Here is a 23,205-nt window from a genome sequence, read left to right as displayed (position 1 = left end):
AGCACTTGTCCATGCTGGACTCTCCTATTGGATTTCCTGCTTGTGTTGTGTCTCTCAGATGTAAGTAACTTTAGATAAAAGTGTTAAATGACAGTAGTAGTAATGACAGTAGTAGTAGGATAGCCTTCTCAGAAACAGATGTTTGATTCTTCATTACTGTAACTTCTATCCCTTACTGTTAAAATGGGCTGTTGAAGGAGCTCCAGCAGAACATGAATGTGTCTCACTCACCAGAGGTCGGCCTATCTCACTTCTTCTTCAACTTTGGAGAAAGGTAGGATGTGAAGACATGAAATGAAAATGTTAGATGGATCAGTGGAAACGGACATGGATGCAGCATGATGAGAGATGTCCCTCTGTTAACAAATAATAATACTCCTGTCGGGCTGAACATTTACAATGTGACATTTTCTCATGCAGACATTAAATGAGTCGGATGAAATGGTGATGAGAGGGACGCTTTGCACACCATCGCTTTTTAAACTATTATTATAAACTTGTTTTTACTCCTGACTTGTCTGTGTGTTTTATGCACCGGTTTTGTTGTAGGATTGATAGGCAGTGTGTTCTCGGCCAGCTGGGCCACCAGTGCATTAGCATTCTCCATCTCTGGTGGGTGGGTGGCTCTCCAGTAGGACTCCAGGTAATCAGCGATGTGCTCACAGGCGTCTGTAAGCTGGTTCTCATCTAAGATTACGTCAAACATTTCCTACAAGAAAATGACAATAAGGGCAAGCAAAAGTAAGAGACTGACATCAATGAAAGTGTTGCATTAGTGTGATAATCTGATGGTGAGGTGAGCTTCCAGTCAGAAACATAAAGACATAAGGTTATCTCAATGAGATGCTTTCTCAGATATTTCACTTATTTAAATAAATAAAAAAAAAACGTATAACGTGCTTTACACCTTCCTCTTTTGAAAATAAAATCTTGCATTTCTGTGCAGTGATTACAGTTGCCACTAGATGGCACTCACCGGCGGACATTGAGCAAGCTTGTCTGCTGCCACAAGCTGAACGTTGAGATGTTTGGTCTGAGACTTCCCTCTTGTCTTGATCAGTCTTGTCAACACCTACACAAAAGGGGGAGGAGAGGAATGGGGGGCAAAGGAAAGAAAGAGGTGGGGTTTTTTTGCAAGAGGGGTGCAAAGAAAAGAAAGCGACAACAATTGTTGTTTTATTTTCTCAAAATGCTGTTGCCTCATGCTCCTAAAAATCAGAGCTCAGCTTGAGAAAAATGCATTTTAACTGGTTGTGCAATTCCTCCCGATGAAGCTTACTTTTGGTGAGGAGATCTTCACGTACACGAGGATTGGAGCGAGAGAGGTCTTGGCAACCTGCAGAGGGTGGTTGACTGTGTCTGCATCCAAAATCACCAGCTGCAGGCTGCGGGCGAGCTCGAAGATGCGCTCCACCTCCCCCTGGATCTGGGCTGCAAAAGCAGGCAACAAACGTTTCAACATCTCATAAGACATCTATTCATTTATTTACCTTTTTTTTTTTAAAGCATTGAAAAAAAGCTGCCACAGTCCACAAGCAACTTGCATACATACCTTTAAAATTTAACAATATTAATTTATTATCAGATACGTTTTAGATAATCGTTTATTCATTATTTATTGCCTGGTTTTCTGGAGATCTTAATAACATATCATGTCCTACACTGCAGTACAATGAAAGCCACAGAAATCTTTGATAATATGCCTTTGATTTGTATCCTGCTTGTTTCTGCTACTGTATATAAGTGATAATCCACACAACAAATGAGTTGTACACAAACATCTTAATACCAACACAAAAAATGACAGATTTCTCACAACACAACTCCACACATTCAAAGCTGTAACTGGGACAGGACGTGTGGGTACTGCCTACTTGAAGAGGCAACCTAATAAAGTGATGTATTTTTATTTTGTTGCATAACTAGTAAATTAAGGTGAGTTAAGATTGATTGTTCTTGTTGGGGTAAAAATTTTAACACTGGCCTCTAGGGAGAGGAAAACCAGAGCAGAGAGCAGAGTTTCTGTCTTAAATCAAGTCGTAGCACTTTATAAAAGTGTAATTTCCATACTATCTGAAAACTGACTTGTGCATATCCTTATCAAAGTTTAGCTCCACATAACTGTACAGACTGAAAGTCAGCTGCTGTGTGTATAATCTTTGGACATTATAAGAAAGTAGGCAGTGACTGTTGGTACAGATGTGAGGTAAGAAGAGGGAGACACAAGGACTGCCGGAGCTTTCAATCATACGTACCAGCAGCATCTGGGAGGAGACAGCAATGAGAGAGACAAGAGTAGAGAACAGCAAGTAAATCTTACTCCTTCTCTGATAGAAACCATTCATTTTCTCCTCTAATGAAGTGGCCAGGTATCAGGGAATAAGATGGTGATGGTGGTTTTTTGACTTATCCTTCTGACCAGGGAAAATAAAACAGGTTTATGCAATTTCCCAAGAATAACATGGTCGTAGCTGAATGAGATCAAGTTACATCGTTGAAGATGCCAACAAGGATTAGTTGTATATTAACATATGTTGTGTTTTTCCTGAGAATTAGAGAAAAACTGTGAATACATAACTGCTGAGTGGAGAGATTTGAAGACCCTAAAAAACAAGGCTATGCTGAGTGAATGAGTGATCTGTTTGGTTATGTTTGCTTTGACAGTTGTCAATAATATTTGGTCCATTTTGTTTACCACGTTTGTCCAGATTAAAACATCTCAATAAAAATTTGATGGATAGGTTTCCTGAATTTGGTGATCATCTGACTTCTGTCAGGCCAACATAAGGGTTGTTGATGGATTGGTATGAAAATGTGTACGATAATCCATATCCCACAGGAAAAGCTATAACCACTTTGGTTACACCACTTTCCTCCAACTTTACGTACAGCACCATATTCGCCACTTTCATCGATTTGGCCAAAAACATTGCGTTAATACCTAAAACCTACAAAAACTAAATAAAACAAACCAAGACGAGAACGTTTACTATTAGAAGCAACCCAGGTGTGTCCTGTGTACATGCTAGGATGCTATTTAAATGAAAGTTTTTAGCAAAAAGCATTGTTGTGTGTTCATACAGTAGCCCAGAGCGGCTAGTGTGATATTTTTTGTCATATTCCGATGTGTCCAGTCTTTATGCTAAACTAAGATAGCAGGCTGCTAGCAGTATTGAATGTTTTGATACAACAGTTATATAAATCTCATAAATGTCATCTTCCAAAATATCAAACTTCTGCATTTCTTCTGCATCCATCTCAGATAGCGTACTGATGAAGATGGTTCTATAAAGCACACACATATAGTAAGCATAAGCATGACAGATTGTCCTGTAATAATGCAAAGTTCACATAGGGAAAGTCCGGATTCTAGCTTTTCACGTGAAAGTGACGCCGAAAGTTTGTTCTGCCCCTGAAGCGCCTTCATTCCACCCAGCTGCACCATGTTAATGACAGAGGAGATGGGATGGTGAAACATTTCAGTTCCTTGGGAGGATTGAAGTGGGAGATGGAAACAAAGCTGTAATGGGGCAGAATGAACATGTGTGAGTTGGAAATGCAATGAGGTAAGGGGGCACAAATATGGCTGCAAACTCTGTGCAGGGGATGAAATGAGTTGACACGGGAACAAGAGATTGATTGAAACCAGATAGTTTGGAGATAGGGGTCCAAGTAGGTAAGGTTTGCTACCCCAGACAATACGTTACTAGAGAAAATTAGTTATACACAAAAAAGTTATACATTATACTAGTTGAGTTATGCTGATTTTAAAAACTGCAAAGCACTTGCTCTCAAATAATATAAAAAGCTTTGCAGATTATTAGCCAGCACTACTGCAGGATGACAAACCACATACCTAAATTTGAACGGGTGTTGGAACGGTCCATTAAGGCCTTTTTGCCAGGGTTATTGAGGATGGAGCGTTTAGCCATAGAGATGTCAGCCATGACCCGTGTGATGGTAATTCTGAGGCAAAGAGCAAATTACAGGCATTATTTCAAAGTGATAATGTTCATTTTGTTCACCAGTACATTCAAACATGTGGTGTGACACCGAGGAATAAAATCAGAACTAACCTGCCTTCAAATCGATGTTTTAAAAAGTCAAATAGAGCTTTTTGCATCATATCTGTAACCTGAAGTCAAACAAAAACACAGACATGAAGTAAAGTGTTTCCTTGGTCCAAATTCATCGTTTTATCGATAGGTAAAAATTCAAAATTCAAGAAAACCCACCTCTAAGCCCTTCAGTGATGGTCCCATTAGAACCACAGGACGCATTGTAGGCACTACATCATACATGGCCGTCTGCTCGCCCTAAAGAGCAACAGTAGAAGAAAAAACAAATCTTGTGCTTTCTGTATGCATTTCTTTTGTTTGTACTCCTCCAAAGTCATATTGGTTATTTTTTGTTGAATGGAAAACATCAAGTTATGCCCTACAAAGGCTTTCAAAAAGTGTGACATAAGATTGAGCACCATTTTATGTACATAAGGGCATCAATATGTCTGTTTCTGCACTTCTTTGTTTGATTTTTCTTTTAGTAATAATTATCATGTTTTTCTTACGAATTATTCTTCTTTTGTGCCTACTGACAGTTGTTTATGTAATATTGGTCACCAACTTCTACAGACTTTAGTTAGTAGAGACGATCCAGTTTAACTCACTTACTGGTTTCTTTTTGACCTGCTGGTTGGCTGTTTGAATCAAAAGAACAAACATCATCGATTACTCAGCAGTTATCATAGATGATATATACATATACATTTTTACATCATGAACAAAGAAATTGACCTTGTGATGGAGGAGTATATTTCTTTGCGTTCATATCTTGAGCTGCTTGAGATGCCGCTTTACTGAAATGAGAAATACGTTTTGAATGAGTTCAAATGGACTGAATCAAATTTCACTGCTGCAGATATAATGAAAATATATTCTTATAAAATAATATATTTATTAAATAATATATTTCATACTCCGGGACTTCATCTCGATTCATACGAGGTGTTCAGCACACTCAGTTTCCACCAAAGCCAAATGTCCTTTTATCTGGGTCAAGTTGAAATGTTTCAATGGTGTAGTTCTCATTGGTTTATGGGCTGATTAAAGTAAAAACAACCTGCTGATGAGGTTTTACGCTCTGAAAGTTACTTTTGTAGCCTACTGAAATAAAAGTTGACAGCTGTCTAGAATCCAGGATAATGGATTTAGAATAAAAAACTTTAAATCATTAATCTCTACTAACACTTCTTGACCTGCTTCAAAAATCCCGATGAGCCAAAGGAACGCTAATAAAGGAAGTCAAAGCGTCAGCACAAAAGCCCAAACCTCTGCACATTTGGCAAATACGTGTAATTGTTGTAGTTTTCATTTATTTACTTATTTGAGTTTGTGTAACAAAAAGATGTGATTTAAAGTTAAAGTCTGCAGGGTTTTTGGGTCCTTCTGCCCTGCCCAGAGCGATGTGGTGTGCATACCTGGCTAAGGCCTTGGCAGCTTTCCTTGCTTGGACTTCTCTTCTGATGAGAATGGTTTCCAGGTTGACTGGGCTGGGAACGAAGCCCACCACACCATCTTCCTTCACCGGCCGTCCGATCCACCACTCGTTGTTAAATTTCTTGGCAATAACAACAAGGACAAAGAGAAATGGTGTTTCAATGTCACAGTGTTCGGTCTGATGAAAGCTAGTTATCCATCTGCATGTGTTCTCTAACTCTAACTAGTGAACAAATCTCAAGCCTGATCTGATGAGCATGGTGGGTTAAGTAATCTGTGTGTGGCAAATTGAGGAACAGTGTCAAAATAAATAACCGTAGCTTACTCGGGATCCATGATCCTGTAAAATCACCACTGTTATGTAGGGCTGTTCGATTTTGCCCAAAAATAAAATCTCGATTTTTTTCTCTCAAAATCCGACTTTCGATTACGATTATTTTGTGAATTGACAAAAGGCAAAGAAATGATTTCAAATATGCTGTTGGGGCTTTAAGTGCAAACTTTGCTCTTATTAAACCAAAAATGAATGAATAAAGTGCAAAACTGTGTAAAATAAGTTGAAAAAAAGTTTTAAAAAATATAATAAAATATAAAGTTTTATCTCTGAAAAAAAAAATCAGCAAATCAGCACTTGCAAACATACAGTAAGTTATATTTCCTATTAAATAAAACAAGACATTTTCTAATTAAACTAAACTGGGTCTTTGCATGCTAAATAATAATGCAACCCATGAAGGAGGTAGAGGTGTGTAATGTCAGTCATTACATTTGATGTTCACATTTGCAAGTTTTTTGCAAGGCACGAGCCGGTCTACCGCATCTGGCTTGAGGGTTGCCCGGTGGCATGTTACAACGCCCCCTCCTACACTAAAGAGCCTCTCCGATGGGGCACTTGTCGCAGGTATTGAGAGGTATTTCCATCAATCATTAATATGGTATCAATCATTAATATGTGTGCAGAAAAGGTAAAAAAAAATTTTTTTAAAAAGTGAAAAATCGATTTTACGATTTGCACGTTTTAACATCGTTCTAATTACATAATCGCGATTACGATTTAAAATCGATTAATCGAACAGCCCTACTGTTATGTAAAATGTGCTTGATGTGTGTGTGTGTTTCAGACCTCTTTGACATGCAGGAAGTCTCTGGCCTCGAAGGTGACAGCCTGGCCTGGCACGGGCACATTGTCGTCATCAGCTGGTGTGTAGGAGAAGTTGCAACGTACAGCAAACGCCACAGGCTTGTACTAAGGAGACAGGACAGGTCCTACAATTAATTTAAACTATGCAGAAAGAAGAAATAACTATGATGTGTAGAACCCTATTAGAACATTGTGATATTACTGAAATGAAAAGAAAAAAAAAGGAAACAGAGATTCCTTCACTTATTATTTTTAATAGTTTGGTACAAAAACAGTATCCACAACAGTCTGAGCCGCATTCAAACAGGCAGTTTGTTCCATCTCTAGCGTCTTCATTTCTGCCTTGCTTTGCCATGGCTCCCTGCACAGTCAAGGTACCATTTCAGCACCGACATATAAAACAAACAACCTTGAAGAAATGTTGCGTGAAACAATATACAGTTTTTCTTTTTATCGATCTGCCTTAAAGGATGCTAAACAATTCACAACTTCTTCATTTTCAGTCAGACAATCAGGGAGTAAGTTTAAAACACTTTATTGTAACACAAATTTGGCTTTGCCGTTTATTCAAGCATAGTTTATCAGGCTTACACATAAATACAGGGGTGTAAGAGTAACCCCACACGCTTTTTGAATCGGAGCCCACAGGTGGAAGCCGGGGTGGAGGTGGGAATGAACGCAAGCTATGTTGAGACATCCAAAGGCATCTAAGAATGCATACTTCATGCTCCTTAAATAGGTCAAGGAGCAAATTGAAAAATTGGAACGAACCATTCAGAGAGGTGAATAAGCAGGTGCGCGCACTGCAGAGATTACCTGCCTGAAATAACTCCCAGGGTCGTATCATTTTTAACAAATTCCACCATTTGTTCATGTTTTGACCATTGACAGCACAAGCATGCTACAATTGGGGCAACAATGAGTCGAGGTCTGATCCCCCTGCTCATGTGAATGCTCAAGCAAGCATAATTAGTGCATTACTGGCTTCCATAAGAACTGTAAATTATTGTTAAATTTACAGCCCCTCCATTTCAGTGAACAGATACTGTTGTCTTTTACAGAGTAAATCGTAATTTGCGTAATTTGCCCACACTCAGTAACTGCCACTCTTGTCCATCACACAGTCACATACACTTAAAGTAGAGACCTATTCACAAGGAAAAGCAAGACTAAAATACTGAACTAACTTGTTTCTTAAAAACAATTTAGAAAAACCGAGGCCCCCAAGAAGATAAAAAAATATAAAAAGCCTTTATTTAAAGGAGCATGAGGCTCCTTTTAAGAAATGAGACTCTCTAGCGCCACCCTTCACCACGACGGCCGTTGGGGGTACTGCAGCCAACAGTGAAGCCGGCACGGGAGAACGGGGAGAACGTGCATGCAGCGTCATGTGACGTCACATCCGCAGCCCAGCGCGGGAAATTCGGGACCGAATTGCAGCACATTTTGCAGCACACAGCCTGTTCAAGGCAAAGGAGAGATACACTAGAGGGCTCATTCTTTTGGGTTTGGAACGCTTCATCTGACATTATTACTAGAAAACTTAAAATGTATACGGATTTTTTTCATAAATCCTGCCACAATCCGGCCTCAAGCTCCTTTAATCATGGCTTTGTAAAAGTTAAAAAATGCCAACATGTTTCGGCCATGTAGGCCTTTTCAAGGCAGATAACAGAGACGTCTCTGTTTGCCGTAGAAGCGTTCCTGTCATTTTCAATGGATATAGGAACATATAACATGCATGAGCCTTCCTTGCCTGTATGTATTAGTCAGAGAAGTACAGGCTTAAGTACATTTCTGAAGTCTTATACTGATTTATCTTTCTCAGTTTCACTATAAGGCATTGCTCAAGCTGTTCAAACCTGCTGTCCTTATTATTATGAATGAATTAAAAAAAAAGGCCACTGTATGTCTCCTACCGACACAGTACCTGTAGTAATTGTTTCAGAGTCAAATGTCAGAGGCATGCCAATCAAGCTGCTAATTACTCCACTTTGAAAAGATGAGGCCCTGAGGTCACGAGGGGACAAGCTGAGCATGTTTGTCTCCTTAATTACAAAACACCAGGGGGAGCACATTAAGTCTGTGGGGGAGGATTTAATTCAACAGGACATATTAGCAGGGGCTGCTTACCGGCTGGGAGCGGGAGTTTGATATCAGCTGGGACATTTTATACAGTATTGAATGACCTCCATTGTCATTACATATACAGAGAAGTGTATATTCCACTGTTTCTAAGTGGGATTCGATAAACTGTAATAGAGACTAGATTAAATCATGGCAGAACTGAGACAGTGTTTCCTCAAAAATCAATCCCACAAATGTTTACATGATCTTCATGTGCACCTTTGTTGAACGCGAACAGCAATTTGGTCCACGCACAGATCTGACTTCATAACAGGTCTGTACTGCTTTATCTCTCAGAAGGGTGGAGACAGATGGACAGGAGGAAGCAACACAGGAAAGCCAAAAGTCGCAGTGTGGTAGATGAGATCAAATGCTGTTGTAGGAGATGGCCTGGGCATGTTCTTAGAACGAACCAGCAGCATCCCCAAAGAAGGTCTAAGGTGGACATCACCTGATAAGAGAAAGCTGATAAGAGAGGCCAAAAACTGCCTTGAGGAAACCATCCTTTACAGTTATCTGAGTGACACCTCACACTATGGAGAGACTCAACACCAACAAAGAGGAAGAAGAAGAAGTATAGTATTATTAATAAACAAGAGGTTTTGTTTTTCTTTTCACGTCAGTCTTTGTTGTGATTTTTGTTTCTTAGTGGCATAAATAACTACAAGAACACACAGTCAAACAAGCAACTATGATAAAGAGATGGCAGAAAAGAAGAAGAAACCTCTTCTATTATCCTTAATTATTTGAGTCTTATTCTCTATTAATTCAAGTGATCTGACATTTCTGTAACTTTGCTTTGACGTAGAAAAAAAAGCTATAATTGGGATTTCATATATATATATATATATTTATACCACGGTCTATGTGAATACTCGACTGGCAGGTGTACATTAAAAGTGATAACCTACACCTAGAATACCTACAAGTTCGGTCAAATTGCCTGATATCTTTAATATCATTGCGCTGGATCAACTACCAGGTGGTATCCACGGCAACGGAGAAAAGGAGAAGAAGAGCCGGCTACCGCAGGACAGCGACATGAGTGATTTTGTCATTTCTTTTAATTTATTTGGTCAATTTAACAATTTTGATGACTGGGATGCAGAAGAGGAGAGAAAAGAGAATAGCAGAGCGGAGCTGAGCGGACTAGAATATCTCCCGTTGCTAAGTCGTATCTCAGGTCCGTCCTAGTTACTGGAGAAGTCAACACTGTGTCCATTAAGGACCTTATGGGACGGTAGTGATTGTTCCAGGTATTAGTCAAACCCTCAGGTGTTACAACTGAGTTATGGCTTGTTAAAAGACTTTGTAATTTACCAGGTTGCAACGCCTGCAGACGAGAGATTAAATAGACCGCTCAGCCGCTCAGCTGTGGCTTGTTATAAAACGAATGATTTCAACTGAAAACACATTAAAGCATGAATAACTGATTTCATATTTATGTTTTTTGGTAAGTGACCGTGGTATAAGCGGGATAATGCCCTCCGAGGTGTATATTAACATAAATATATGGACTTCGCTTCGTGTCGGACGGCTCACACCCCCACGTCGTCCATATATTTATGTTATATATATAAAAAGATGAATCAATCTAAGAACATATTTACCCAAGCCCTGATGCAGGTTTGTTTTAAATCAGGGGTTGATGGGATTTGAACAAATGTGTATCGTAATTTTGAATTAAGTCAAAACATAAGCAAGAATATGAGAGGAAGTCTTTCGTGTTATCAGTATTTTAAGCTATGGATTACTATAGCTATCTTCATTAACCTAAACTAAAATTAAAAGCAGCTGCTTTAGACTACTTTTCTTGAGTGAAAAGATTATATTTTTTTTTGGAGTGAAATAAGCTATTTTTTAAATAGCTCTGCGGAAAGGCCACGAGGATTGCTACAAACTTTATACAGGGACTGAAGTCAGTCCGTCACGGGGACAAGAAGACGTCCAGGATTTGTACCACAGTGCTTGGAGAGGCAGAGACCAGCTGGACTGGACGTATAATAAACTTTGCCACTCAGCTTGGGGCAGCACCCAGAACCCTGCTGGAACCTCCTCCAGCTGAAACTGGCCAGCATCTCTCTCCTGACGCTGCGTTACACCTCAAACAGCAGCACTAACAGGAAAACTGAGCTCAGCACCACTGCCTGCTTCTCGTGGGAATGACCAGGTTTTTCTTTCCTCTAACTGGCTGTATTAAGTGCTGTGAAAAAAACTGAAAAACAGCAGCCAGCTGCTTGCTGTGAACCACAAAGTAGAGGAAAGGGACTGTGTTGAGTTTGCAGAGCATTGCTTTATGAAAGCACACACTGGGGAGGGAATACTGTGCTTTTATGGAATCACTGATGCACAACTGGCGAGTGGAGACAGAATGAGGAAGGAATCTCCAGTGCGTCTTTATATTGCAGTTGTGTGAAACCGATGACTCATTTTAATAACAAATTATTGTTTGGGAGAATGCTGGTGTCAATTTTCAGTGATCCAAGTCATGGTATCGCTTTAAAGCTTGACTAAAGGAAACTGGAATTCTTGAATGTGTCACCTTCTATCTAGAAGGCTCCATTAGCTCTGAAGTGCGGTGCAAAAATACCTTGGCCTTCTCCAGCTGCACCTGGGCGTTTCTTTCCTCCACGACATCCGAGTCCTGACGCTCTCCCTGCAGACAGAATTAAAACACGATATTAAATAACATCTCTGCATCACACACGAAGAGACGCATTTAAATTGCTTTATTTACAAAAGAAAAACCCTGTTAGCCATACAGACAGATACAGCATATCTTTATATTTCAGCAACATGCCATTGCTGACTCCTTCAGGGTCCACTTGGTTCCACATGTGTCATTTGCTCTATGTTTTACCATCTCTAACCAATAAACCTCTTCATGTCTTATCAGATAACCCATGAAACGGAACAATTGCTCTGCAGCCACCACGGGTATCAAAAGCAACAGCCTGCAGTGTGACACAACTGAACATTTCATCCATTTCAGGTTGATATGACAAGCTTCAATAACAAATGTGGTCCAACTCAGTCATCCGTTTCTTTGGCTTGAGTGCAATTACTGTAAATGCAAGAATACTGTGTATTTAGTCGACGTACGCATGACTTGCCATCAAAACTGCAACTTCACAGGTCAGCAGTGCAGTGACCTGTTCTGAAGGCTGAAGGCAGATGCCTCATGACTAAACCCAAAAATGTGTCTTTGATGTGTGATGTTTGATGTTATTTAATGAAAAAGAAAGCTCATTGTGCAAATAAATTATGTTTTTGAAACGTAATATTGCCTCTTTAAAACAGCTTTAAGAATTTAGAAAAAATGTGACTTTTCCTTTCTTTAGGTATAACATAAATACATATTTCACAAGAACACAATGCAATAAAGATTTTGAAAACATGACATGAAGTTAACATATTAGTGACAAACAGATTTCAGAACTTTCCAGCAGTAATCAGGATTTGGTTCATCATGTGGTTTATTAGGACCGCACTCAACCCAAACGAAAGTCTTCTCCCTCAAAGCAATCCATCAGACTGTTACAAAACCTTTAACATTTTATTTTTCTGTAATTCCTTTTTATTCATTCAATCAATCTTTACTTTCACCCCCCCTCCCTGTTTGGTTAGGTTTGAGGCATTAAAAACACTTGGATTGGGTCAAGAATGAAGTCATGGCTTGTCTAAAAATAGACCTTCTCAATTTGTGCGTCTGTTACATGTTAAAAACGTTGATGATCCAGCTTGTTGGTCACCAAACAACCAGCCCAACAAACAATGCTAAACGCAGTGCACGGACAAAAAATACCTCCTGTGTGGATAGATTTCTTCAACTTTATCAAAATTCATCTCAATCTGTTTGTGACTATTTCACGATTTACCGGTAACTTTGCATGCAGTTACATTAAGTATGTCAATAATTGGTTTCTTAACACCTTCTCCAGATATTACAGGCTCGACATTTTCACTTTCACTGGTTGTTCTCCCACCAACTACCTGCCTTTCATCACAGGCGCGTGCTGCAGCAGACCCCTCCTGGGATGCACAGGTTTCTGTGCCATGTGTCCCGCTGATTAGACTGCCCCCTCAAAGACATGGTAATCAATGGCCTCTGTGGCACAGCCAGAAGGTGGCTCAGCCCACAGCGTCAATCTGGCACTCAAGATACACACTTGGAACCCAGTCACAAATCAGCTCTCTCATCCCAGACCACTGCCGGCAGCCCAGCATGGAGCATTTTAACAGAACCTTCAGTTGTTTCATGCTTTAAATCTCAATTTAAATTCACAGACTACAAGGATGTATAATGTGTGCAGCGTTATTCTGCTTAATAGCATATTATATACATTAAATGGATATACTTGAAAAAGAAAGAAAAACAGATCTTTGCGCAACATACAGTATATCAGTTGTTTTAATCGCTCTGAGATTATGCATCAAACTGCACAATGTGTGATTAAAGATTTCTTCCTGAACAGACCTTTTTGGTGACGGGACATCATGAGTCTTTGGAAACAGGATGATATCAGACACTGCTGATGAATAAAGGCAGAATTCAAAACAAACCGTACTCCCAGCTCATCACACACTAATGACTAGCCCTTTATCAACAAGCCCAGAGAACTCAACAGGCTGCATGTTGTCATTTATCTTCAGTGCCAGTGGCAGCAGCTGTGAGAACAGCTACACACAACAGGTTACCAGTGTTTTCTAATACAGAACTCGTAAAAAAAAGAAAAAAAACAAGGTCAGCCCAACCTTGCAACTAATAGCTTTCACTTTACATTCATATCGCTGAGCTATTTTCATGGGCTGTCAAAGTACTAATGTATTTAAATATAAAATGTTAAATTCTCTTTGTTGTGGAGCCATGAGACAGGAGCTACAACAGGGCAGTCATCCATCAGCAGGCGTCTAGCTGTAAATGTAGAAGGCACATACGGTAACAGGGTCAACCTTCTCTGACACTTGTTTCAATCCCAAAGAAGTTCACAAAAATTCCTAGTGATGGAAATGCTCCAAGCACTAACGCCCTGCTACCTTATAACTAATAAGGCTGCAACGAATAATCAGCGTAGCTAACAATAAATCGATTACTTAAAGGGGGCCTATTATGAAAAACACGTTTTTTCTTGCTTTAACATATATAAAGTGGTCTCCCCTCAGCCTGCCAACTCAGAGAAGGAGGAAAGCAACCAAATTCTGCAGTGTCTGTACAGCCGCCCGGATGAGCCGTCCAGTGTGATGTGGCTTCTACGAGCCGTTCAGATTCTGCAATTTACATAGGTTGGCCTCCGATGTGTGAAACCACGCCCACAACTAACTCCGCCTGCCGGAGCTTCCGCCATTTTTTCGTAGCGGTGTATCGCATCATTCAGGCAGCCAATCAGCACAGTGCCTCATTATCATAGCCCCGCCCACTCAGAATCCCGCATAGATAATGAGGTTAGAGAATGGGAAGATAAAGACATGGATCAGAGGCTGAATTTCTAATTTATTTAGCAAAAACAATCAAAAGCTTTTTTTTAAGACATTCAAGGCCTGTTTGAAATAGGTATTAGATGCCATAATAGGTCCCCTTTAAGTTGCTATTAATAAGTTGCCAAGGAATCAAAGAATCCATTATTAGTCGGTTATGTCGTAACACGTCTGCATGTTGGAAAAAACATGCCAACCATGTTGTGTGTATTTTCTGAGAGTAAGGCCCAAATATTTCTGAAAAGCTCTGCAAGAGCAGCTTTATAGAAAAAAAAAAGTTTAAAATGAGCAAAACCACTCTTTTGCTGACCTTAACTAAAGCTGAGGTGACTTTATCTGACCAATGCTCTCACAGACTAACATTCCCAACAGACACCTAGATTTCGTCACTGGAAGAATGCTGCCTGAAGAATAAATGATGGCATGACAGAGGCTATAAAGTTAAGGTAAGAAAACTTGAAGATGTACAACACTTTGTGTCATAAAAGTGTAACTCATTTATCCTCATGAGAATAAAGTCAGTGAATATCAACGTCAATCCCGACTGACTCCTCATACTGTACCTCAAAGAGAGCAGAGAGCGGTGCTCTCCTTTCCTTTACGGGTACTCACTGTACTGTCTGACACTAGTGAGCCGCTGATGATGATGGATTAGTCCGGACCACAACTACACCCTACAGGCTGATGCTTGTGATGGACCCCGCTTTGATACCTTTTATTTTAACTGGTGGAGAGTGAAGAATGAGGTATGGCAAAGTGAAGGGAGGCAGGGAGGAAGAACGGAGGTAAAAGTGAGGTGACTAGGAGAAGAAAAAAGGTTACTAGAAAGAGGAGGATAGAGATGTAGGAAAATCAAAAACAAGGCTGTCTTCAGTGCATACAAACCATTACACAGAGAGGCCTTTGCACAGGATGACAATAGTGGAGAAAAGGAGAAAACTTGCACTTGTCCTCTGGCCTTGTGTATTTTTTCGATTACCAAATAGAGAAAAAAAAATAGAGCAGGATATCCCGATGAGTTCAGGGGTTAAATCAGAGCCTGACCTGAATTAGAGCATCCGCGTGTGCTCCTCTAACAACAAAACCACCAACTGTGCAGAGTTGGTGCATCAGTTGTTAGAGACACACAAGAGTTGGTATTCATTTGAAACACTTCAGGCCACGTTTACACATAGTCGGGTATTTACAAAAACGGCTATTTCCCCCTCTACCTTTTGAAAAATACCATCATTTACATCAGATCGTTTTTAAAATCTTTTAATTTACACAAACCCGCATAAATATGCTGTTAAGGGGTGCTATGAGCTGCCAAACCTACAGGCGGCAGTGTAACGAGAAGCATAAAGTCATGCTAGCCAATCAGAATTTGGGAAAAAAACATCAACAAATGACACGAGTAACTACAGTGGCCAAACAAATTGTAAACACAGTGACGTTTCTGTCACATAATGTGACGTTCTGAAGCCTAAATGTCTGTTTCCCTCTGTTTACAAGCAAACGTTAAGACGGAGATTTTTGCAAATCTCCACTTTGGCTGGAGTTTTCAGAAATGATCGTTTTTGGTGACTTCGAGCTTCGTTTTCGTGTAAATGAACCGCCAAAACGCATGAAAACACCACCGTTTTTGCTACGTGTAAACGGAGCCTCAGTCTGTCCATCTTTTATTGTAATTTTCAGCTCCACTATTTCTTGAACTACAGCATATTTAATTGATTTACTACTACTAAAACCAGTGGTGTAAAGTAACGAAGTACAAGTACTTCATTATTGTACTTAAATAAGATTTTTGAGAATTTGTACTTTTATTGATACTTTCATTTTTCTGTACTTTTACTTTTACTTCGTTACATTTTCAAGGAAAAAATCGTACTTTTAATCCGCTATATTTAAAATTGGACACGTCGTTACTCGCTACAAATTAAAGAACAGCACAGCGGGGGCTGATTTATGGTTCCGCGTTACACCGGCGCAGAGCTACGGCGTAGGGTATGCGGCGACGCACACCCTACGCCGTAGCCTACGGCGTAAGGTGTGCGTCGATTTAACGCGGAACCATAAGGCGGACGGGAAAGAAGGGGGGCGCGTGAATATACCGAGAAGGAGCCGCAGCTCCCGGGAGAGTTGCGCCGCAGAGGCGGGCCGGAAGGCCGGAGGAACCGCTGTCGCGTCGAGTACCGATGAGGACTGAAGCCTGAATTATGGTTCTGCGTTAAATCGACGCAGAACCTCGCCGTAGGGTACGGGCCCTGCGTTGGTGTAACGCGGAACCATAAATCAGCCTTGAGCGGCAGCCGACGCGTGTCCATGCACCATTCTTTGATTCCACCCCTTCTAAGGTGGTTTTGGCATTTAAAAGTTCAAAAGTCTCATCCTTTATCAGCTGGGGTTGCTTAATGTTGTCACTGCATATACAGGCTGGGGGTGGACCTGTCAGCGGGGCCAATGGGGGACAGCAGCAGTGATGAGCAAAGGGAGAAATTAAAATGGGGTAATGGAAACAAATGCTAAAGGGGTCAGAATAATATCACCATTATTTAGAGTTGTAAGCAAATTATTGGAGTCTTCATTTCTTTGCAATCCTTTTGAAAATAATTTTGTACTTTGAATTTTGTACTTTGTACTTTGTACATTTTACTTTTGTACTTAAGTACATTTTACACCATGTACTTTTGGTACTTTATTATATTTAATTTGAGGTACTTTTATACTTTTACTTAAGTAATGTTCTTAATGGGTACTTTTTACTTTTACTTAAGTAATTTTCAAGCAGAAAATTTGTACTTTTACTTAAGTAGGCCTACAATGTTTTTGTACTTTTTCCACCTCTGACTAAAACTACTACTACTATCACTATTACTACTACTACTACTACTACTACTGGGGACAAAAGTTTGTTAGGAAGCAGCTACCCCGATGAAGGCTGCTAGGTGGGACTAACCAGAGGACGACCAACCCGGGACCCTCTAGCTCTTGGCCCCCCAGCCCTGGAAGCAGCCAGTTCCTTCAGCAAAGCCGTCTCCCACTTTAGACTGGAATTTTTCAGGTTGGATTATGGTTCTGCGCTACACCAACGCAGAGCACACGCCACTGCCGTGACGCCGTGACGCCGTTGCGAACCCTTCGGACTTCTCCAACACTCCACTTCGCCGCCGTGCAATACCGCCCCAGAGCGCTAGGAGGGTGTGATCTTTTCCTGAATGGTTTATCCAACTTTTCCGGTCATAGTGAATCAAAGAGATAAGGACAACTATTGTGCAAAAAACAAAAAAAAATCACACATACACGAAGAAAAGAGCGCTGAAAGTTCACGACTGCTTCACGAACCGGAACCGGAAAAGCGTTGCTACCAAGCGAAGCAATCACAGCCCTCTCGGTCTGCGTTGGTCTGCGACCTCTCGACGCGTAGTTACAATCTGTCGGAGATGCGGGTCAGGCACGGCGTGGCGTGCGGCGTGGTGTGCTGCGTGGCGTGCGGCGTGGCGTGCGGCGTGGCGTGCGGCGTGGCGTGCGGCGTGGCGTGCGGCGTGGCGTACGGCGTGGCGTGCGGCGTGGCGTGCGGCGTGGCGTGCGGGGTGCGTGACGTGGCACAACCTGCGGCGTAGGCTCGGCGTCGATTTGTTGCAGAACCATAATCCAGCCTTAACTGGACCACAACTAAAGTTTGTTACTCAGCTTGTATCATATGTTAGCGTGAGCTAAGCTTAGTTTAAAACCTAGTTTGTGGTGACTGAGGGTAAATTGCAATTATCCAACCTGTTTTCGACGTTGTTTTTTTTTTTTACATTTGCCCATTTTTGGATGAACTAACTATGTTAGGGTAGTCAGCTCCTGGCGGGATTTGTCTCCCGGATGCCAACACGGCGCTCAGACTGTGGGGGACATCGTGGAGGGTTTGTTCACTTCTTTCAGTGTTCGGTCCCTGATAGTACTTTTTGATAATTTCCTTTTATATAAAGTTATTGATTTATAAAATCTTAACATATTGATGGATCTCTAGTTGGGCTTAAGTTGAGTTGAAAAAAGAGAGAAAAAAGACAGAAACACAAGTAAAGGTGCAGGAGAATCAAGTGACTAAAATGATGTAAAAGTTTCATTTCAAGCATTTAAACAAAATATATGTGTAAGCTTATTTAAAAGAGAAAGAAATGAACACAATCACCAAATAAAAAGGCAAACGGAAATAAAAAGAAAAGCATTAAAATTAAATAAGGTCTTAAAAATGTGTCACAAGAAGAACAAAGTTTGAAGCATTAAAAAGGTTCTGAAGATAATTAGACAGTACAATGTAGGAAAGGTGTGGAGACTATTTCAAAACAGAGATTTCAACAAGATGTGCAGGGATTTAGAGAGGAGGAGGAAGTAAATCTCCTGGCGGGACAATTATGCCCAGGCATGGGTTTTTGTTTACCCAATACTGGTGAAGACATCTGTTCGCACAGCACCCGTCTCTCCCACAAGCCAAAGTCACCCAGGCATCAGTTCAAAAAACAGCTCCTATAGATGACTCATCTCTCACCTTAATGCGTGTTATAAAAATATCAATTTACTTTAGATTTTATTTTAACTGTCTATAAAAGAGTGGACCATCACGATGTCCGATATCTGCTGCACTGCAGTTATGGGCCGACATGGATCTGTGCTGCACTGGTGCTGTTTTTTCAACTGTGTTTAAAGCATTCGCACTGGTATGCTTTCACATCTAATGTTATCACTTGTTTTATTTTATCAACTGATTTAATTGTACATGTAGCTTCTTCAACATGAACATTTTCTTAGGAACAAAATGATACTTTAAACTTTCTGGAAGAATTTTTCATTTTTTATGGCCAAGATTATTGATAAAGATGAAAATGGGAGACGGATTAACTGATACTGAAAATAATCACCGTTTGCACAACTTTTGCACAACTCAGAGTTCCGTCTGGGACATGAAACCAGTTAGATGATACTTCCTCTTTGCTGATAAATGCTGCCTTACATACTCGGCCTATACATGAATCCCTCTCAATTTACAGTTCGAACTGCCCTGTGAGTTTTATTTCTCAGGTAACTCCAGCCTCTCTTCTTCATTCCTTCCACCTTTCTGACCCTGCTTCACGCCTTCCCTCCGTCTCTCCCTGCTGGAGACTCACACCAACCCATTATGGTGATTGCATGGCTCAAAGGGTGGGCAAAGGAAGGGCCACATCCTCCCACGTGCTACCTGAAGGTGACTCCTTTCCTGCTGAAAATCCTTTACACAGCTCTTTTGACAGGCGCCAGGGAAGTGCATTAGGAAAAGTGTGTCTGATTGGGGAGATGGGTGCTGGCCCTAAATTGAAATCATCAGAGCCATCGAGTCACCGGGAGCCAGCTGGCTGCCCTGGAGCACTTCGATTCCCCAGAGGACAAACTGGACTCTGGAGCTGATCTTAAAGAAAAACACAACTCATGGCCATGCATAAGAAATACTGATGATTTATCATAATGATGATGCCCCATACGTTTTTCATTACTTATTACTTTTCGTGGGTATTAAATTACTAATCACGTTTGAAAAACTGTGCATGATTAAATGATGAGATAAATTAATTAATGCCCAATGATGCACTGATTCATAACTATTAACATTCATTTGGCTGCTTGTACCTGACATGAACTCTATAGCATTCAGATGATAACAAGAGCAGACGGAGAGCTAAAACAAACAGACAAAAAGTCGATGTAGTTTCTTACTGAACAACATTGTTTCGACTGAAATATAAAGAGGACAGCTTAATTTGAATTCACCTCACTACGGAGCACTGATGACAACAAACCAGGTCCTACAAATCTTTATGTTCAACCCTAAATCAGAAACAATTAGGGATGCGATGGAAAATGTTTTTCAAATAATGTATTCATTTTATCTTTAATTCTATTGCACATATTATGAGCCTAATATTTATTTGCTTATCGACTTCCTCTAATTTTTGGAATATACTTCCAATTCTGCATTTTTTCAACAAATTTTACAAAAATAAATAATAAAAAATTGGGATGGGGGCATTTATTGCCAGTAATGAGGTAGGAAGAACAGGGTTGAGTTCTGGACTGGCCTGCCTGCTGCTCTGACCTGTCCCTGACCGGTTCTTTTTTGAGAATTTTAAAATAAACAAAATATTTAAAATAAATGTAACAATAAAGACTCTGTACCTTTGCATGGTTTTTCAGGAAGTATGGGGCAAAAAGTCATATTACTAGGTGGATTGCACTTTTTCGCAAAACGTAAGGAACAATTTTGAATTTGAGGGAAAAGCTGTGGGGGGCCAATGTTTTAAATTGAAGTATGATTTTCTTTTTACCAGTGCAACTCTCCTAGAATATTTTTCTGCCTGACTTCAAAACAAAGAGGAAGATGGACAGAACCATCTTTCATTCTGGAAAAATGACTGTGACCGCCACTACTGCTGTTGCGAGAATATTTAAAAGACGAAGGCAAAGCCCTTTTATAATGCAGTAATTGCATACTGATTAAGTAGTGTTACAGCACAAGTACATAACATAAATGAGGCCAAAAACAACTAGATTTTTGGGGCGCTTCTTAGGTTTTATGCAATTTTAGTAGTAATGGAAACGGATGATTGGCGGCTATTCTCAATGCCTGAATCTCTTTTAAGAGCAAGTGAGATGAAATGACAATGTTGCACTGTGGTAAAGCTTGTGTTGCAGGCCTATAATGGGAAAATAAAAGCACTAACATGGAAAATGAAGCCTACCACTGGTGTTCCAGCTGTCACTGGACAAAAAGGTGGTGTACAATCCTGAGAGATGTCAGTCCATCAGGGCTCTAAGATGGCTTTTCTCATCCCTTTACACAATATAACTGAAACTAGATTGAATTTCGTGGAATATTCATTTCAAAAGGATGTAAGTTGGATATTATTTACAAAGCAGTGCTGAAAATCTGGACAAAACATTATTTTTTAATGAAAATGTATTAGTGTGGACGTAGCTCTACTGTCACATATGCTATAAATAATAAACTGAAACCTCCATGATCTAATGAACTATGAATGCTGGACGGTGGCTGTGTAACGAGCCACAAATCGTTCTACACTGTTGCCAACTTAAATTTGTTTTAATGATACCTTATTCATAAATAATCTCACTAAATTAAAAATTAGGTGATTGAAAATCAGGCACATGGGAAACATGACGTCTGTTCATCTTATAGCTGACTTTCAAGTCATTGGCTGGTTTTTGTTACAACAGAAAAACACTAAAAACATCAAAGCCACTTCTGCTAACATTAAAAAAAGAAGAAAAAAATGAAAAAGTGAAACTAGACTACCGTATTCACCACTTCTGCAAGTAAAATATTAGTTCAAATTTGTCTCAAACTTTTTTAGTGATCCTGACAGTCATTCAACAGCAGGTCCTCCCTGCCGGTGGTAGAGACTCCGCCATCGAGCAAACTTTACTGTGATGCTGCCAATGCACTTTTATTGGATCGTGTAAATCCATGGGACTGTCCATTTCTGACTGTGTGTCTATCCATCTGTTTTCTTTTGGATCTGAAGTATTATTTAGACCATCCATCCATTTTCTGCCGCTTATCCGTTCCCGGGTCGCGTTGGCAGCACCCTGAACAGAGATGCCCAGACTTCCTTCACCCCAGACACTTCCTTCAGCTCCTCCGAGGGGAGTCCAAGACGTTCCCAGGCCAGCCGAGAGACATAGTCTCTCCAGCGTGTCCTGGGTCTTCCCCGGGGTCTCCTCCCGTAGGGACATGCCTGGAACACCTCCCTAGGGAGGCGTCCAGGAGGCATCCAGTACAGATGCCCAAGCCACCTCAGCTGACTCCTCTCAATGTGAAGGAGCAGCGGCTCGACTCCGAGCTGCTCCCGGGTGACCGAACTCCTCACCCTATCTCTAAGGGAGCGTCCAGCCACCCTGCGGAGGAAACTCACCTCGGCCGCTTGTATCCGCGATCTTGTCCTTTCGGGCACTACCCAAAGTTCATGACCATAGGTGAGGGTATGTGCGTAGATTGACCGGTAAATTGAGAGCTTCGCCTTTCGACTCAGCTCCTTCTTCACCACGACGGCCCGGTACATCGACCGCATAACTGCAGACGCTGCACCGATCCGTCTGTCAATCTCCCGCTCCATCGTTCCCTCACTCGTGAACAAGACCCAGAGATACTTGAACTCCTCCACCTGAGGCAGGACTTCTCCACCCACCCAGAGAAGGCACACCACCCTTTCCCGGTGGAGAACCATGGCCTCGGTTTTGGAAGTGCTGATTCTCATCCCTGCCGCGTCGCACTCGGCCTCAAACCGCCCCAGCACATGCTGAAGGTCCCGGTCCGATGATGCCAACAGGACAACATCATCTGCAAAAAGCAGAGACAAAATCCTGTGTTTCCCAAACCGAATCCCCTCTGGCCCCTGGCTACGCCTAGAAATCCTGTCCATAAAAATTATGAACAGGACCGGTGACAAAGGGCAGCCCTGCCGGAGACCAACATGCACCGGAAACAAGTCTGATCTACTGCCGGCAATGCGAACCAGACTCCTGCTCTGATCATACAAAGACCGGACAGCCCTTAACAGAGGGCCCCTGTCAAGGTTGACATTCCCCCAGCCTCCAGTTTGCCTTCAGTTTCTGTCTTGCCCCGCCTGTGTCCCATCTGCCCTGATTGTGTCTGCACCTGATTGTGTCTGCACCTGTGTCTCGTCATGTCTCGTTATCCCCTCAGTATATCTTGTCTTGTCATTCCTTTGTGCTCTGTCGGTCCGTACTGTTCTCTCCTCCATGTCTCCTTGTAGTTTTTGTCTTGATCCTGGTTTTTGTGTTTTTTCCTGCTTTGCAGCGCCTTGTTTTGCCTTTTTGGAATAAACCCCTTGTTTTTGAGAACTACTGCCTCCAGCCTCCCTCTGTCTCCTGCACTTGGGTCCTAAAACAACCTAACCATGACAGAACGGGCCGACCAGGTGGACCCAG

At 41.1% G+C, this 23,205-nt stretch overlaps 1 protein-coding gene across 3 annotated transcripts in view; it reads right to left on the bottom strand.

The window, feature by feature from the left end:
* Positions 1–23,205, bottom strand: part of cacnb2b (calcium channel, voltage-dependent, beta 2b) — a 44,365-nt gene that overhangs the window by 7,227 nt on the left and 13,933 nt on the right. For 2 of the 3 annotated variants that reach the window (XM_061732568.1, XM_061732569.1), the window contains exons 2-12: positions 11,354–11,419; positions 6,619–6,741; positions 5,477–5,616; positions 4,794–4,855; positions 4,671–4,696; positions 4,236–4,316; positions 4,077–4,135; positions 3,857–3,966; positions 1,280–1,431; positions 977–1,072; positions 536–709 (exon numbers count right to left, since the gene is read on the bottom strand). In XM_061732568.1, the coding sequence (XP_061588552.1) occupies positions 536–709; positions 977–1,072; positions 1,280–1,431; positions 3,857–3,966; positions 4,077–4,135; positions 4,236–4,316; positions 4,671–4,696; positions 4,794–4,855; positions 5,477–5,616; positions 6,619–6,741; positions 11,354–11,419 (1,089 nt within the window). Of the gene's footprint in view, positions 1–231; positions 263–535; positions 710–976; positions 1,073–1,279; positions 1,432–3,856; positions 3,967–4,076; positions 4,136–4,235; positions 4,317–4,670; positions 4,697–4,793; positions 4,856–5,476; positions 5,617–6,618; positions 6,742–11,353; positions 11,420–23,205 lie in introns of all 3 variants that reach the window. The other variant, XM_061732570.1, reaches the window with a different exon arrangement.

Source organism: Cololabis saira, chromosome 10 (assembly GCF_033807715.1).
Source record: "Cololabis saira isolate AMF1-May2022 chromosome 10, fColSai1.1, whole genome shotgun sequence".
Classification (NCBI taxonomy): domain Eukaryota; kingdom Metazoa; phylum Chordata; class Actinopteri; order Beloniformes; family Belonidae; genus Cololabis; species Cololabis saira.
The sequence above is the reverse complement of the archived record's forward strand: the minus strand, read 5'-3'. Positions and strand labels throughout refer to the sequence as shown.